The 19,082-nt window shown below is 32.3% G+C and overlaps 3 protein-coding genes across 5 annotated transcripts in view; 1 reads left to right on the top strand and 2 right to left on the bottom strand.

Annotated features, from left to right (window-relative positions):
- The window catches only part of LOC123718988 (1-phosphatidylinositol 4,5-bisphosphate phosphodiesterase classes I and II), a 70,449-nt gene extending 60,690 nt beyond the window's left edge, over positions 1-9,759 (bottom strand). For both annotated transcript variants that reach the window (XM_045676025.1, XM_045676033.1), the window contains exons 1-2: positions 9,397-9,759; positions 8,921-9,067 (exon numbers count right to left, since the gene is read on the bottom strand). In XM_045676025.1, coding sequence (XP_045531981.1) covers positions 8,921-9,067; positions 9,397-9,504 — 255 coding nt within the window. In that variant the 5' untranslated portion in view covers positions 9,505-9,759. The remainder of the gene's footprint in view (positions 1-8,920; positions 9,068-9,396) is intronic.
- Positions 9,760-10,550: 791 nt separating this feature from the next.
- LOC123720033 (mediator of RNA polymerase II transcription subunit 17) lies at positions 10,551-16,326 on the top strand. 2 transcript variants are annotated; one of them, XM_045676461.1, is made up of 13 exons: positions 10,551-10,643; positions 10,720-10,860; positions 10,967-11,219; positions 11,372-11,653; positions 11,852-11,987; positions 12,399-12,616; positions 13,131-13,211; positions 13,597-13,753; positions 14,214-14,350; positions 14,574-14,659; positions 15,031-15,163; positions 15,556-15,697; positions 16,078-16,326. In XM_045676461.1, exons 2-13 carry the CDS (start codon positions 10,772-10,774, stop codon positions 16,296-16,298), a joined length of 1,935 nt encoding a protein of 644 aa, XP_045532417.1. In that variant the 5' UTR covers positions 10,551-10,643; positions 10,720-10,771; the 3' UTR covers positions 16,299-16,326. The 2 variants fall into 2 exon arrangements, with proteins under 2 accessions (XP_045532417.1, XP_045532419.1); XM_045676463.1 differs by having other exon boundaries at positions 10,569-10,860.
- On the bottom strand, positions 16,317-17,979 carry LOC123720034 (RNA-binding protein Rsf1). The gene is made up of 3 exons (XM_045676464.1): positions 17,820-17,979; positions 17,054-17,673; positions 16,317-16,453 (listed from the first exon to the last, which is right to left on the bottom strand). The coding sequence occupies exon 2, from the start codon at positions 17,660-17,662 to the stop codon at positions 17,186-17,188; it is 477 nt and encodes a 158-aa protein (XP_045532420.1). The 5' UTR covers positions 17,663-17,673; positions 17,820-17,979; the 3' UTR covers positions 16,317-16,453; positions 17,054-17,185.
- Positions 17,980-19,082: the final 1,103 nt, after the last annotated feature.

Raw genomic sequence — 19,082 nt, 5'->3', positions numbered from 1 at the left:
TTTTTTAGTCTTAGATTAAGATAAAGACAAGATTTGAAACTGGAAGTTAAGGAAGGAACAATGAGATTTTGTAGCTATAACCTTCTTGTTTTCTAAAATAAAGGAATCCATTATTAATGGCCAGCTCCTGAGGTATCTAGAAGGCCACCAGCTGATTAACGATCATTAGTTCATCGTCGTGGTCGTTCAGCTGGTGACTTTCTAGTATACCTTACACAAAGATCGGCAGGGGCAGTTGAGTCTACTACTATGTGGAACTATCTGCCCAATGAAGTTTTTCCGAACCAAATCAACTTAGTGTCCTTCAAGAAAAGAGCGCACCAATTCTTAAAAGGACGGAAACGCACCCGCGAGCCTTCTGGCATTGAAAATGGGTGGTATCACTTAACATTAGGTGAGCCTCCTGCCCGTTTGGCCCCTGTTCTACAATAATAAATTAGGAAGAAAGGCATATTAAATAGTAGCTTATTAGCTCCTTTTAGAAATTAAAAACCCTCCAAAAAAATACAGTTCAAATACTTGTTTCACTGGTTAAAATATAAAACAAAGTATACGATATAATACATTTGTTACCGATATTGAAGATAATTTAATTTTAAAGTTATTTCGCTCAATTAAATTTGTGGTTTTAATAAATTACACTATAATTAACATCATTTAGAAATAAAAATTATGATTAGAAATTATGATTATATATTATTATTAATATTACCTTTCATAACATGTTCATCACAAGTACATTTATTAAATTAAACATAAATTTAATATAATTAAAATTATCTGTCTGTTCTTTGTACTAATCTCCGAATCAAATGATTTTCCGCAGTTCACAAAGCTAACTCAGAGCACAGCAAATAGAGAGAGAAAGCTTCTTTAAAGCGTCATTTAAGTGAATTAATTTAAAAATTATAATCCGTGAAAAATTGCATTGAAAATTACAATTAAATGATCTATTACAACAAAACAAAAGAAAAAAAAACAGTTGAATTTGGATGACATCGCAGGCCTAATTTGACGTTCAATTTTGCTATGCCAAATAGGAACAGAGTTGGTTATTTTACAAATTCTGTGTTGCTTTTCAAATAGCGAGCGCGTGGGTCTTCTAATAAAGTCTCTCGCCCCAGTACATGAACATAAATTGCTTTAACGTGGGATCGGGTCATATAATAAACCACGTAATGCCACCGGACAATAAACGAGGAAACGACGCGTTAAAAATAACATCTTTCTCGAAATGCTTCTAAATAATTCGCATTAAAATTTGCGCCAACGTCACGCGCTAATGAGATGTTTTGTTAATTCTGTTCACCAAATCTATATTCACGTATTTCAATTTATACCATTCCAATCATAGATGCGATACAGGAACTAATGAAATGCACTTTAAAAGTGTTCAAACCGTATTAATTATTATTTATCGTTTATATATCACCCAGGTGGAAATGATTTCAATTATTGGCGTTCACCAACACACCTTTTTGTCATTAAAAACCTAAGATAAAGGTTCAAGAGTCGGATGCTTTAACATGTCGCGAATGTCCAAATATCATAATAAAATCCTAATAGTCCAATAGTATGTCGATACAATGTTATGCTTCAAGTAACATTACTTACCATATTGCAATATTATAAGTGTTTTTTTATCATCATACATAGACTTAATTAATTGGCGTTTATGTGAAAATGGTACCGTAAAGTTTTAGTAATGGAATACTGCCTAATGCAGTTCTACATTCATGCGTTTAATGAATCTATTTGCAGGACATTTATTTATATATTTTATTTTAAGACACCATTTTTTAAATATTTTTTGAGCTTGTTTTGTTGACACTTCGTTGCAGGAATGCAGAAATACAATACAATTAAAATAATTAAATAGGAGGACTGGCGGCTTTACCGCTTCGAGCGATCTCTTCCAGGCAACCACTGTGGGGGAAAAATAAGGTGAGCGCAAGAAATGCATAACTACAAAAGATAGACAATAACCTAGACAAAATCAATGGAAAGAACAAACCAATTAAAACATGTGTAGACAGTAAAGAAGTACACATGAAAAACGAATGGGCACATAAATCACAATACTTTCAGTCAGTTTGAAAGTTAGGGATACAACGCTGGACAGGTAATGCTTGTGAAGTAGAGATAGAATGGAAGCTAACTAACTAATGTATATTTATTCGTATAGTAAGTATTCGTATAAATAGGTATATTGGTATTTTTCACTCTAAATAGTCAAATTTTCCAGCACAAAATTTTCGAATTAAATCATTTGATTTTACATATTGTTTTTAAGGACACGAAAAAGTCAGTTTAAATTAAAATCCGATTGAGCTTGAATAAATATAAACAATATCAAACCCATTGTAATCTTAGTCAAATAATATCAAAGACATTGAAAAATTAAACATATCAGTATTCACTCGAAAAGTCTTTCATTCAATCACTCCAAAAGTATTTACATACAACTTGCTCGAAATAAATTCTTCTCTTTAAACATTGGCATTTATTTTTAGTAACAAAACTGTCAAGAATCCATTAAATAATCAATACTTATTTATAATTCTCGCTTTGAAATAGACTGGAATGAACGTTCTGCTTGAAGTGTCTTTATAAACTGAGATGAATAAATAAACACAAAATTGCATTAAATTCTTCCAATTTTCATTCGCCTTTGTATTTCAATAGTAAAATTAATATACTTCTAATGGATATTTAATCACAAGGGGTTGAGAGACGCTCGTAATTATAGCTTGTCATTTTTCATCGGCATTTCGTGAAAATCGGACAAAAGTTATTTCTACTCGGAGTGCAATCACCTTTTTCAGTAAATCGCTGACGTTTATTTGATTCGGGAACAATTGTCGAGTGAATAACTGATTTGGAAACTAAGCCCAATTCATTAGATTATGAAAGCTTTAAGGGTTTTAACGGGTTCGGTTCTATAAATGGAAATAAAATTTACCCGCTGTCCTATATTTTAAATACTTTTACTTTATTAACGAAGATCGTTTTTATAACATACTGTGTATAACAACAACCTGTTTAATTAGCGCAAAGTTTACAGCTTTCCTGGTACATATAGGCAACCCGTGTCCATACCTGCTGTATTTTAGAATATAACTAAAACTAATTGAAACTTGTTTTAATGCGGTAACCTTTACAGTAACATATCGTACTTCCGATATAAAATAACAAAGAAACAGCATTTTTATATAAAACAGGGGGCAAACGGGCAGGAGGCTCACCTGATGTTAAGTGATACCGCCGTCCATGGACACTCTCAATGCCAGAGGGCTCGCGAGTGCGTTGCCGGCCTTTTAAGAATTGGTAAGCCTAATAGATACCTACTATATACTTAGAGTACATAATTAGGGACACTTTAAGCAAAACAAAACACTACCGCTAAAGATACTGTTCTCATATTTTTAAAACCGAACAATGGAAAAGCTAATACTTGCTAGGTTGTGTTGTAAAAATCTGTATTTATTTCACGAATTTTGATCCAAGGAACTTCTTAGCATTAATAGAATTCCGAGTTCCGCGTACCTAGATACGAGTACAGAGGCTGTACTCCCACTGAATATCATAACAGATTCACAGCATATCAGTTATAGTACAGTAAATGATCTTGAAACGCTGTCTTAGGGAAAAATTTAGCTAGAAACATACAATACTACAAACAAAGATGAGACGTGAGCAAAATGTATAGTACCCAAGATATATTAATCAGACTAAATCAAAGTTGGTAAAACAGCCACGTAGAATAAATACTTACTTAGGAGTTACCACCACGAGACTGCGGCGGTTAACGAGTTCCATTCGTGTTTCAAATAATTGTATGAATTTAAAAAATATTAAAAGGTTGCCCATTACATTGTTATGGTATCGTTGTATGATAAAACGACGCAACTAAATAAAAATACCGAATACAATATATATACTATGTTTTTATTTCAACATTTTCTGACGATTATTTAGAAAATCCACGAATTCCGAAGCTAAATTACTGAGAGCGCTGTATGTCAGCTAAAAATGACGGCCCACAACCGCTTTCGACAGCTTTCACCGATTCCCGACAGCGGAGAAAATAGTAGTGTATTTTTGTAACAATACAAATGGTTGATGAAATCATAATGAGGCCTGGATAGTGACAGTTCACGATGGTATACATAAATACATTGGAAGAATTTTAACGTAAGACTTTTACTTGATATATGTTTAGAAAATGACAAGAATTTTCATAAAATACGCGAAACTCCACGAAACGTATTTTAATATTAAAATCTGTTCGTACCGATTCATCAACCCCGTGCTACAAGAATTAGTCTTGACATTTGGACTTAAATGTCTAATATTTCATTTTATTATGATATGTATGGCACGAAATTACTAAGAAAGAATGTTTAAATTTCCAACTCTATGAATGAGGAATGAACGGTGGTTTGGAAACAGGATGAAACCGCAATGATACGGTATATAACATAAATAATGTTAACTAGTATGAAATAGTATAGCTACAATAAATTTAAATATAAACATACTTTTCTTAGGTCTAGGGCTGAAGATCTATTATTACTGTAAAGAAGTTTCTTGATTCTGAAATCGAAATTGCTGGAAATCCAATCCGGCGTCTTTAAACTTAGAGCAAGCTTTACAAGAAATAAGCTGGTACAAAGTAAGCAATATTAAAGTAAAAATTGGCTTTTTCGTTACAAAGACGGTCCCAGAAGTCCCTCTTATTAGTGGGAAAACTAAACATAGCCAATTTTACAACGATAAAAGCAAAAAATTATATGAAAATAATCTTAAGGTCAACTTCATTGAAATATTATACTATAAGTGGCATTGAGAATAGAAACCTTTAAAGCATGAAACAAAAATAGAAAATGTGCCTCGAGTAAAACAACAAAACGAAATTAATTGATTTCCATGAATACTTTAGTTATATACGATGTGTTATAAAAAATGTGTCAAACTACTCCATAGTGTGGTGACCTTCTTCACCACTTACATACAAAATAAATTGCCATACATCTAAAAAAAAACGTAGAAATGCCTACGTATATTAACTTTAAGCGATAAAGATTGATTAAAGTAATCGTACCATGTGTGCGGCTTGTTATTATACCCAACAACCAAATTGACAAAAACATTTCTCCCAAATTCATCACAGAGATAATCAACATCATTCGTGTTAATTAAGTTAGTATCCAATTTTCAGATAAGCCAAAATTAGTGATTAAGATACAATTATGTTGCACTTAATAATTAATGTACATAAATAATTGAGTAATGTCCAGAGAAATCAAATAACCAACACATCTCTTTAACTTTTAGATTTTCTATAAAAAAAAACGTGGTATATGTCGACTAACAGTCCTTTGAGGATAATTTAAAAAGCGCTTGAAAAGAAATCCTCATTACATATCCACCTATTATATGTTAATAAAGTTAGAAGTTAATTCATGTCATATTAATTTCATAGTTCACCGATAGTAAAGTCTCTAGTTACACACCATTGTTCAACCTAAATAAACGTTCAACATGGTATTCCCAGCCAGTTTCGATTCTGTAATACATAAGTTTGCAAACTCGACGAATATATGAATATACTAACAATAAAACCCCTAGAGCCCAGAGTAAATGTAAGTTTAAACTTCACGAACAAACCGTTTTGTTCAGTTTACCGAGTTAGTTGTGCGATATGTTCATAAAGAAAAAATCATACGAAAATTCTTTTAGATTATAATAATTATTAGAATTTTCGTTATTTCTCAATTGCTCACTTAGGGAATTGTTTTAGTATTCGTTTAAGAATTTATGAATATAATAATGTAGTATATACTCTTAGAAATACACGTAAAGCATATCTTGTCAGATAAGTAAATGGAATTTCACCTCTAATGGACGGACGGTAAAGGTGGTCTGTCGTAAAAGCCACACCTCAGATAAATAGCCGCTTTTCCATTACTAGCTAACGATTACTGACCTATAACTATTATAGTCGCGGAGAAAATACAGGATTGTATGGAGTTCATTTTAAAGGGGTACTTGGATACATTTAATAAAAATTGTAAAGTTTATTCGAAAATCAGTAAATATTTATTATTTCGAGCCGCAGAATATGTACAAATAGATGGGATCTTGGTAGAAATGCAGGTTATATTTTATCTGTTGCAAAGTTTCTAACAAGGATGACAAAGTTTAGACGGAAAGTTAAAACATAAAAGTCACATATTTAGTTAACATTAACCCCGTTTTGCAATAAATACTAAAAATATTCCTTACAATGATTTGGAGCCTTTATACCAATTTCATGACAAATTACGGCCAAAAAGTTGATTGTTTTTCTGCATAACCATTAGTACTATAAACACGTTTTCATCTGTAACGATTTCAAGGGGATTTGAAATAAATTTCGTTATGCGTTAAACATATACAAAATTATTATTAAAATGATATCACTTTATATGTAGTAGGCACCTTCGGTAGGTATAATGTGACCTAGATATTCAAGTTTCCATGCTCTATTATAATAGACACTGCCGTTGCAATTCCGGGAGCAGCGTGTAACATTACGATCTCGAACAAACGTGTTTCGAAAAACCAAGATAATTAAGTTGGAATATTTGGTATTAATGTTTATACGGCTACAGCATATCACTTTTTGACCAAACTTTGGTTAAATATTAGGTCCTTACATATGAAATTGGCGTTTTGTATGGGAGGAACAAAAAGTCGAATATTTTTAAATATAATATATTTAATTAATCAAAGTATCAACCATTGTTTTCTATGCACTTTTGCCATCTCATAGGTAGTTCATTGATCCCTTTACTAAAAAAAACAGCCGGACGGGAATCAATAAAATCTGTGAAGGCGATTTAGACTGCCCCATTAGAGTTAATTTTTTTCCCTCCCTTCGGCAAGAAGTTGTCCAAATTTCGAAAAAAATGGTAATCTGTTGGAGCAAGGTCCGGGGAGTACGGAGGATGTCTTAGACATTCCAATTGAAGCTCTTCTAATTTGGTAGCCGTCTGTTGTTCAGTGTGTGGTCTAGCGTTGTCGTGAAGTAGCAGTGGCGTGGAGCGATTGGCCGGCCTAGGTTGTTTAGCCGCTAGCTTTTCCATCATGATTTGCAATTGCTGACAAAAAACATCAGCCGTAATAGTCTGGCCAGATTTGAGAAAACGGCAATGAACAATACCGGCACTAGTTCACCAAACTCTTACAAGTAACTTTTTTGGGGTTAATTTTCGCTTGGGGCAGGATTTGGCTGGCTGGCCAGGATCCAACCATTGCGCTGAGCGCTTCCGATTATCGTAAAGAATCCATTTTTCATCACAGGTAATGATTCGGTTTAAAATACCTTCATTATTGTGCCGGTTCAGTAATGTAACGCAGCAGTCGACGCGCGTTTGCCGGTTTGCTTCAGTCAATTCGTGAGGTACCCACCTTTCAAGCTTTTTAATCTTCCCAATTTGCTTCAAGTGAATCAAAACAGTTTTATTACTAACACCGCAGCCTGCAGCTAACTTGGACGGGTGGTTTGCGATGGATCCGCTTCCACAATAGCCTTCAATACTTCATTATCAACTTGGGTCTCAGGCCGTCCACGGGGCTTGTTCTGCCGGTCGAAATTTCCAGAACGAAAACGTTGGAACCAAAAACGAACTGTGTTTTCTTTTGCAACATGACCGCCATACACATCATTCACCCTTCGAGTCGTTTCCGCAGCACTAGTGCCACGGCGGAACTCGTACTCGTAAATAATGCGATACTTTAAGTTTTCCATTTTGTAAAATGAGTGACGCAAACAGAAAAAAACAGCAGAAAAAACAAATGAATGGCGGTCATCGAAGCACAAATACATGAGTAAATAGCTGTACAAAATTGAATTTGAAATTCCTAACCAAAGAGGAGGAATTTGAGGTCAAAGTGGCCAGTACGACAAAACGCCAATTTCATATGTAAGGACCTAATATTTAAGACATGTCGATTAATGAAAATATATTTTTTTTTATTAAGTTTCACGGATATCATATATGTAAACAAATTACGTACATTTTAAATTGTTGTAATTATAAGTTTTTTTCACAATGAGCACAATTGCAATCAGAAAATGGGAATGGTAAAAAATTTAATCATCTTAATTTTACGTCTTTTAAAACCAAGATATACACGATAATTTACAAACTAAGAAACTAAATATCACTTTCGTACATTGAATTATCTAAGGGGGCTAAATCATATTTACGATATCATAATTTCTCGCACAATTTCAGATGTATTCAATGCGAGAGTTGCGAGCATACATATTACGCCTATTCTAGCTTAGTTTACTTTTCATTACTACTAATTACACCAACGCAAATATCAGTTCATTAAAATGTAAATGTTATAAATTATTGAAAGCACTTAAATAGAAAATGTTAATAATACTGTTTCTGTTTTAAAAATCAATCGAGAAATTATGCAGTACAATAGACAAAAATTTCCTTCAGTATAATGAACATTAATAACAATTAGCACATTTACAAAAAAATGTAATTGCAAAATATGTCATATAAGTAAGGTAGGTAATAAAATTGTTATTTAAGGACAAAATATTAATAAAAAATTTCCTTTCAAAATAAAAATTCAAGTTGATTCAGAACATTATTCCATATAATAAATTATTTATTAATAAATAATATGAATCATTTAGCTGATTTCTAATAACAGTTTGTTTAAATAATCATGCATATTATAAATGTGATAAAAACTTATTCTATACACTGTACTATTTTATAACTTGCCAAATACTAAATCTTAAAGGAAATAGCTCCCCAAAATTTAAAATTAATATACTTTCAACTGTATTATTAATTAAACTGTAGTTGAATAATTTGGCACATTATGCTTAATATGTTAAACCTACCTTAGGCAGCTTAGCATAACCACCAGTTCGGACATCTCGGATTGTTGCAATGTCCAGCATTTCAACTTCCATATTTTGGTCCGTCCAATAGAGAAAGAACCCATTTGGATCCACTCGTACGGTGACAGGTAAGCCCGTGCCTGAATCCTAAAATAATGATATACTTAATTACAATAGGAGACACTATTATAGGCAACAAAATAAATTAAACCACTTTAACATTTTCACTTAACTTAAAACCATGTTAACAGCATAGTCCAAATAAAGTTATTTTAAAAAATAGTAGTAATAGTAGTTTTTGTAATAAGGTGAATAACTTCTTTTAGTTCTTTAGTTATAACTTTACATAGTTAATAATCTTAAGAACTGTTCTACTTTCTATTCAGTGCCACAATATTAAAAAATTCCAACCTTATTATTTTCAATCTTATTAAATACATTACAATATGTGGACAAAAGTTCTAAAATAAATTTACCTCATCCCATTTGATGAATTTTTCTCCATCTTGCAGAGGTTTAGGTACTTCAATTGGCTTTAATGTGACACCAGCTGATCTAGTATAGGTAGTCATTGTGAATAACATATACTCATACGGAAATCACAACACTCTCGTAGATAAAAACAGTCATCTTCCTTCCAATGCGACCTACCTGAGATACTTATCAATGATACATAAGCTAAAGGCACGGAACACAAACTTACACGTTACAAACTTAACCGTTTAATAGATAAAAACGAATTATCCTTGAATACTTAGCAAATATTCTTAGAGTTCGCGCATCGCTAAGAAACAACGAATAATGCCCACATCTCGCCTCTCGGACGAGTCACGACAACCGTAACGTACCAACGAAAACTATGAAATGTCAGAAGTCAAAGCAGAAAACTTCAAAGTTCCTCATTACGTCAAGACCGTGACTTTCATCTAGGTTCGTTCAATGTATGAAAACTTTAATAAAAAATATGACAATTTGACTAGTCCTTAAAGAGAACTAAAACAGACTACTCCTTTGGTTGATTGTTCATATCAAATAACTTACGAATATTATTATCGATACACCGTTGACTTTGAGAATATGAACGTAACCTGTCTCATATATATATATATATATATACTTAATTCAGATTGATGAAGATGAAAATGAGATCGTATGATTCCCGTAAATCTAGAACGCATTGCAGCAAAATTCAAAATTTAGATTTAGCGTTATCTGACTCCAGTGCATCCAAATCTACTGAAGGAGACACACGAGAGTCATAATTCGTGTGTCACACATTCACAGACGGGAGTAATACTTTAAAATAAACGTAGCACCTTAATATTACGAATTTAACAAAATTTTAGTCACTTTTTCATATTTTTTTATATATTTCGAGAAATAAAGATAATTAAACTTCTGCTTTTCGTAAACCCCTGTGTTACTTAAGTTAGTATTTCTATTTACCTCTTTTTTATTATTTTCATACCTAAAAAATGATAATATTTTAGGTGTCGCTTCCCACTCTTTATCTTTCCCCTTAGTTTTAAAATGACAACATCGTGTTGTTCTTTTGTTAATTGTTTAGCCATAACAGAGATGGCACTGCATTAAATTTTCAAAATTATATTTAAAAAAAACTCGTCTCGAATCACAATGTTATAAGTTACCAAAGCTATGGTATCTAATATCTATGTTAATTGTAAACTAAGCTTATTTACTATGTAATTACAAATATTGCAAGGTTTTATTTTAAACTATTTAATAAAAAGTTTAGAATTATTTAGAAATAAGTGTATTTATGATACAGTGGTTTGCAGCTTTTACAAATATTTATTTGCTTACAAAATAATAGAAGTAGCTGCAAAAACAATGGCCAATTCTGTAAATATATCAATTGAGGCTCCCATTGAGAATCAAATACAAGAAATCACTTACGATGGTCAGGAGATTTACCAAGCGTAAGTACTTTAGAATTTACATTGTCAGATTTTTTCTAATAATTCCATTTTTGTCTATTAAAATTTGTCCCTAGTACTAGTAAAGAATTATCATTACAATTTACAGGCCCCTATCTATGTCAGAAAACTTGGCTAGATTAGCTCAAAAAATAGATTTCTCTAAAACTGATGATGAATATTGTAATATAAAGAAAGAGGGGGAAAGCAGTGTTGATGTAAAATCTGAAGAAGATAAGGACCCAGGGTATCAGTCTAGTTTGTGGCCATGGGATTCAGTAAGAAATAAGCTCCGAAATGCTTTGACTGAAGTGTCAGTATTGGCTGATGTTCTTAGTATTGCTAAGGAAAAGAGATACATGGTATGTCTCATTTTTGTTTCAAATTTTTTTGTCCTTTAATAAGGATCCCAAAACTCTTGTAATGTTAAGAAGTAATAATGTACTTTTCTTATTTAACATGAATATTTAGTAATTTATCTGTTGTCATCCTACAGTTTTAATCAAATGTTTAGGTGTTAGATCCAATTCAAGCAGAACAGCCAGAAAGCCGACCTATGGTGCAGGTATATGGCAGAAAAAAGGCACTTTCAGCTGCTGGTGCTGTCCTTTTAAATGGGGTGGAGCGCCTTAGGGCAAGCGAAACTATGAGAATGACAAGAAACATGCCAGACTTTCATATTGATTTGTTAAGGGTTCGACAAAACTGGAGATTAAAAAAAGTATCTAATACTATTGTTGGAGATTTGAGTTACAGAACAGCAGGCTCAAAATTTAGCCAGACTGGAGTATTTGAGGTATGTTTGTTAAACAATCAATTTATGGATGATTTTGAGATTTGTATTATGATTCTATAGTATGGTTAATAAAAGAAAACCCCACAATATAATATTCCATTTCTGAATCAATATAGGAACTTACTTATTATCCCTCTACTACTCTTGATAACATTATCATTTTTAAAATAGAAAAAACTGGTATGTTCATTATTTTAGGTAACAAAAGCTCCAGAGGATCAAATAGCTCAAGCAATGAGTTTAAATGCATCTGGACCTGTACCTTCTGCATTACGTGTTACAGTACCACCAGAGTTACAGGGTGTAGCCTTCATTTCAGTTCGGTGTCAGAAAGGTTGGTTAAAATTTCTTATTTTTATTTAGATACAGCCTCACTAATAACATGTTATAGATTGAAAAGTGTATTTGTAATAAATTGTGGGAGTAGCATTATTCAGTCCTGTTTACATCTTATATTTTATAATTTTAAATTGAAAGTTATATCAATTAAAATAAATGAGTTTTGACCATATAGATGTATATTAAAGTTACAATCGCTTTTATTCTATTCTTTTAAATTTAAAATTTGTAAAACATACTAATATTTTATGAGTAGATTTTCAATTTGAGAGATAAGATACTGCAATATTGTAATTTAATAACTTATTTACAAGACCTATTAAATAACAAAATTGTCATATAAAAAACTTTTAAACATGTCTTATTCAGTTTGTGTGATTCATTAAAATACCTATGTTATTTTTAGAGCAAGAAGATGTTGTAACAGCTACTATAAGTTCCTCAGCAATAAACTGTCCAGGAACACTCCTAGGCGATGGTGCAGATTTACATTGGCAACAAAAACTAGAAGCTGCTCAAAATGTTCTATTTTGTAAAGAATTATTTGCAAGATTAGCTGCTGAGGCTGTTCAATTGGATGCATCAATACCCCATATGGTTGTGGGTAATCAGATTATGGCCACAGTAAGCATGTGATATGGTACTATCTTATGATTAAAATATTATGTAATTAAACTCATGTACTACAACACATAAGTGAAATTGGGATACTGCTGTATTGAATTTCTCATAAATTACTATAAACTTTCAGGCAGCAAACTACTTATTAAGATGTTTTTGATAGGATTTGAACTGCTAACTGCAATAAACAGTGTTATTATTACTTGGTCATAGTTTTGACGGTTCTATAGGAAAAAAGAACTAGAAAATCTATATAGAACAGTAATTCTAGAATGGAATTTTAAAAAAATTGCTCTCATCCGAGGCACTTCCAAAGTGGAATTAATTTTATACTTGCTAATAATTGGGAACTGACAGTTATGCAATAATTTATTTTTTGTTTTACAGAACAAACACTATGTATACCAAGCGAATTATATTGTTTTACTACTGCTAATCCTGGATTTGCAAAAGTAAAATTCCTGATTTTTAAGTATAGTATATATATGTAAGTCTCATACAAAATATTTTTTTTCAGGTTTTACCAGGAATTCAGTTATTAATTAGAATTTGTCATAATAATAGACAAAATACTGGAAGCAACTCTGATAATGTGAAGGTATTACCAAATTTTTAATTAAATTTTTTAAATAATTTGTTACCATGTTTATATGTCAACTCTTGTGACAAGTCTTCGACTACTAGCTTGAGTGTAAGCAACCCTGAGGTCTTGCGTTCGAATCCCACCAATGGGATTTTCTGTCTATGTGTTTATATAACACTTGCTCCTACAGTGAACGAATCGGCATGTTGAGACTCAAAAGTCGAATTGTATCATTCATACAAAGCTTTACCAACAAAAAAAATTGAGTGAAATATAAAGCCCAAAACTTGTGGCGTTACTTTCTTATATTACCCGAGAACGCAAAATTTCCGGAAAAAGCAATAATTGTATCTAGTGGAATTTTTATATTACGTTGTTTTATAAATAAAAATCTCCCCAGAGTGAAGGTACATCAAACAGCAAGTCAGACCACGATCACGTATTAGAGCATTCCCTCCACCAATTGTTACGCACAGTACATCACTCGAACACGCATCATCCATTCCCGCATCCCGCCACTGGACCACTGGGACCGTCTAAACGAAGATCACTTGCAGGTAATTTAACATTTAATATCTAAATTACAGAGTTAAAATGTTGAATAAGTGAAGATCATCATGGTCAAATCTCATAGTCATAACCTACTTTTTCGTAGTTGTTTAAAATGAGTAATTAGCACACAAATTATAATATAAATCTATCAACTATCTTATTTTGAAACTCTGATGTTATAAATTGAAAAAGAAATGAAATATCGGAATTAAACCTTTTGATCCATATTAAATATTATACATGGTTTTGTTTGAAATGAGTAGATTTTTCATAAATAAGTAGGATTTTGTATATAGATAGGACTGGCTCTATTATCTTCAAAATAGAAACAAATTTCTTCTGGAAACCGAACCGAAACTTCCGGCTACTAACAGAACTACGGAGACGATTGGATTTAGTAAATATTTATGAATAAAAATGCCATTTAATTAGTATTTTTAGTTAATAATAATCTTTTTCCACAAGGTCCAATGGCGGCTGACAGGCACGAATTACTGGAAATGACAAAAGAGCAGTCTTTATTGGAACAAATAATCCAACAAGCCCAGCATTTCTTTATGCGTCGGCGCAGCGAATATGTCCTGGATACAATTGCTAAGGAGGTAAAATAGTGTAGGAACTTGAATATCAAGTTGGTGGAGAAAGACATTTCGGTTTTACACTAAGTATTCTTTAGTTTGAATTGCTTCTTAATCAGTTCATATATTATATCCTTTATGAGTTTATGTAATATAAATAAAGCACAAAAACTAAAAAAGTATTTTTGCACTGTGATTCCAAATCAACAAGCACTATTTAAACAAAACTATTCTCTTTTGTCTGCAGGTGAAAGATCCACTTATAGTATCCCACTGGAATGCATTGAACAGTCCTACACAGTCATGTGTTAAAATCAACATTATTGCTAACGGGTAAATATTATAAACTAACTAAAATTACAGTTTTAAAGCGCAATTATTTTGGTTAAAATCATGTATCTGATTGTGCTTTATAGAATGTTTAAAAATAATAACAAGTTCTGTTAATACTGAACAAGAGGCCTGATGTTAGGTTACTATATCCAACAAAATTACTAACTACTATATAACCTGCTGCTGTAGTTTATCTGTGAAAAGAATGGCTGGCAAATAAATTCCTACATCAATGAGGGGTTAGGGGTTCAGAAATATTTGAACGAAGAATTAATTTCGCGTGGGTGTATCATTCCAAAGATTTATGATAAGCCAGCTTTGATCTCATTAATTTAAAAATAACGTGTTATTAATAAATTAGCTTATTTCAGCTACGACGCCGTATGTCGAACTTCATTGGTGGTGGTTGTCGGTGAGAAAACGCTAAAATGTATTTGCCGGGATGGGAAGTTGAGGCATCTATCATACGAGTTGCAAGAGCTTAGAGATCTTATGTATTGTCAGGTATAGTTACATACAGTATGAGCACAATATGTATTCTATAAACAATATGGACATTTCAAGTGGTATCATGAACATTGGTACACCCAAATATATTTAAAAAAACTGCCTAAAATAACAGTTGTATATGTTGAATTTTAAGAAAATTGGGAAAACCTTTTTTATTATTTTGAATCTATAAAACAATGAATTAGACTAACTTAGTAGACAATGAATACACTTATTTCCATGAATAATTCATATTTTCATCTTGTCTAGTCAATTTTATTGAGACCTTTTTGACAGGACTCCAACAATTTTAATTCTCTTAGTCTTGTACTGGTAGTACACAATATTAACTTTATCTGCTTACCACTTTTTTTCCTTAAAATTATGTAAGGATGTTTTATTCCTAGGTCTACCAGCATCAGATGACAGGTGTTCAAGCAGTAGGCCGGTGTATGGGCTGGCAGTTGTTGGCCAGCAGTTCACATCTGGGATCTGGGCCTGTGGAGCCACTTGGCAATGCATCTTCATGCCTATTAGCGTCCCCAAATGGTATGTTACCTACTAATATTATACTCAGCTAATCGGATTTGAACAATATTTGCACTATATTACAAATATATAAGTTCAATTTCACTGTGCTGGTTAAGTTACATAAAGAAATTAAACAGGTGGAGGTAAAAATACCTAATTTCTTTGTCGAATAACCTAAACCAATGTTACAAATACTTTCTTTGTAGTTCCTTATTCTTATGAAAATAACAGGTGTTTTAGGTCTAAATGTAAATAAATGTTTTAAAGAATATGACAATATATCAACTCATTATATGTATTAACATTTTCCTTATTAGGGTCAATGTGCTCTAAGGCACAATGTGGGTTCAGCATAACCTCAAAATTTTGCATTACAATTACGTAAATATTGTTCACAGGTGACCGAATGATAGCAATTAGGTGTGAACCTTCTGTTGGAATTCAAGTATTTATAGCTCAATCACCCAAGAAAGATTTTTATGTAAGTGAATTAGTACAAGACAAGAAATGGGAGAATCTCGGAGGAGCTTTCAAAGAAGTGAAACTAGAAAAAATGGAGGGAAAAAACTTCCTTAACAAAATGGAATTGCTCATGGCTTGTTTGAGCAGTCCATCCTAATTAATAAAATAAAAATACTAAATTGGAATCTTGTTTTATTATTATACATAAAAGAAACTTAGTCTGTAGTGCTCCGGTACAATGTTAAAAATACACTGAAGGTTGTTCTTCCTTATTTTGTTACGATGACTATAAGTAATTAAAGATAAATTAATCTGAAACCAAACAAATTCCTATTATTATAGTTATCTGTTCTCTAAATTTAGATTTAGCTTCAAATTACATGTTAAGAAAATATACATATTTAGAAAAAAGATGGTATTTAATTGTATAACATGGATTTGACAATAGTTTACATTCAAGCAGTGAAATACATTCCCATGCAATTGCATGATTATTAAGAACTAAGTACTAAATACAACTCAAAAACTAAGGTAATCATTACTTATCTAACATTAAGAGTATGAATATTAGAGAATACATAAGTTTGAAATATCCTTAACTTTAAAGGCATAATTTTTTAAGATGCATCATGTTTCATTAGATAATTTTCAACTGGATTTAGAAAAATCAGAATTTTATCTTTGTCTAAATGCATTTATATCATCCAATGCATTTTAATAAAAGGATTCATAATAAACCAGTATACCATTGTTTGTGTTTAAACTAGCTTTAGCAATGATTGATAAATGTTATAGAAAACATCCAGAAAATGATTAACCTCAATATTAATTATAGTAAAATGTATGCCTTATAAATTAGGTGCATTAAACTAACATTAAACTTAAATCTAAGTAGTATATGAAATTAATTACCTCTAAGTCCTAAGACATCGACAAAACTCTTCCTAGCATTAAACCCCCAGTTTTAAATGAATATTGATGTTTTAACATGCGGAAGGCTTCAGATTACGATTAACATTAAACCTAACTAAAACTATGATTAAATTAAAATCGGCCCAGTGGCGACCTAGATCTTCCATTGTCCCTGTTGCCTGAGCCATAGCCATTGCGGTTGAAAGAGCGGCCACCACCACCACCGCCGCCGCCGCCTCCATAGCTGTTGTTATAGGGTCTGCTACCACCTCCGTTCCCACCGAAAGAGCGCCCACCCCGTCCGCCGAAGTTCCCACGGCCACCACCGCCGCCGCCGCCACCACCGCGGAAACCTCGGCGTGGCCCATCACGCTTTCTTGATAACTCTACTTTTAAAGTCGCGCCTAACATTTCGAAACCATTCATCGCGCTACACGCATCTTCTGCCTCCTGCATGTTTTCAAATTCTATGAATGCAAAACCTGGGGGGTTAAGTGCGACCCAGACAGAGTTCAATTTGCCATATTTATCGAATTCCCGCTCCAAATCTTCCTTCTTGATTCCTTCCACTAGACCACCCACGTACACACGAGTTCCTCCCGAGCTCATCGTGAATTAATCTAAAATAGTAAATAGAAATTAGATTCTATCAAAGCTTGGTACAATAATACAATGAATTGAACAAAACAAGATGTCGTCGAATAACGATGCCACGCCAACCAGCCAAATAACTGTTAAATTAACCTTAAAATATTAAAGTACTCACCTGATTAATATGAAAGAGTTAAAAGGAGACTTAAATAAGTCTTTTTATTAATTTATAAATAAGTAACAGTTACTTATTTCTACAAAACATTAAAATTTTAGATGGATCAATACGTCGATGCCTTAGGACCGAATGGTTAAGGAAAGAACGATTAGTCCTTTGCAATGAAGTATGATTATTCGAATCATTCACAAAGATATCGTTCACAAATGTCAAAAATATACGTCAGAGCAAATGCAACCAGAGACAAATATTAAATAGTCACTGTTACCCACAGATAACATATACATATGACTAATATAATAGCAACGAAGCTTAACGAAGCTACTTCACTAATACGCTGTTTTCGGTGTTTTATAACATAGGACGCACTGCGTGCTATAACTTCAATTAGTACAATCCATCAAGTTGCCGTGTAGTAAATGGTAGCATGGTTTAGTGTGTAATGTATGTATTTTCAAGGAGCTATCACCAGAACGCTTTGTTATACTTGACAGACTTTAGATTTCCTTTAAATATTGAGATTAAAACAAGTTGTGTCTAATTGCAGGCAATCCATTAAATATTGAAAATATGTAATTCTTAAATAAAATGATGAAAAGATTGAGTGCAGATTTTTGGCCGCATAAATTCGCATTGTCAGTGTTTACACAGATTAAGAGATTATTCTTTTTATTATAAACTCAACAGATATAAGACCACAATTGATGGATATTGAGGATTAGGACTTAGGATACTGAGAGCAAAAACATGAATGTTTTTAGATCGATGTTGCAATATGAAAAATATCAAATGACTGAATTAATCGATCATCGATGTTCGATCGAACTCACGGCCTCCAATGCAACTTACGAAACAAATTATGTCTTCTATGATCACTTCCACAAACCAGGTTTATTAAGCGTGTTCATTCACTGCGCACCGATCGTTCACTTCGTTCATTCTCACTCGCTCTTTCTTCCTCACACTTCCTCTCTACTCTATCAACAAAGAAATAGAATATAAGGTTCTTTTTATCAAAATTACGTTCCTTCGGTCAGTTGATAAAAAATATTGGATTTTGTAATAATTTAATCTGTTTAATAAATTTCAAACCTTTTCACTGTATTTTATTTCTTTGTGAATTATTAATGCAAAAGCATATTGTTCAGATTTCGATAAATATAGAACATTGATGTAAGGCTTTCGATTATCACACTATTGATATTTTTCTAATATCAACCATCCCTAGGCCCTAAGCCAAGACCATTTGTGCAAATAAAA

This window comes from Pieris brassicae, chromosome 2, assembly GCF_905147105.1.
Source record: "Pieris brassicae chromosome 2, ilPieBrab1.1, whole genome shotgun sequence".
NCBI lineage: Eukaryota > Metazoa > Arthropoda > Insecta > Lepidoptera > Pieridae > Pieris > Pieris brassicae.
This window is presented reverse-complemented; position numbering and strand designations above follow the sequence as displayed.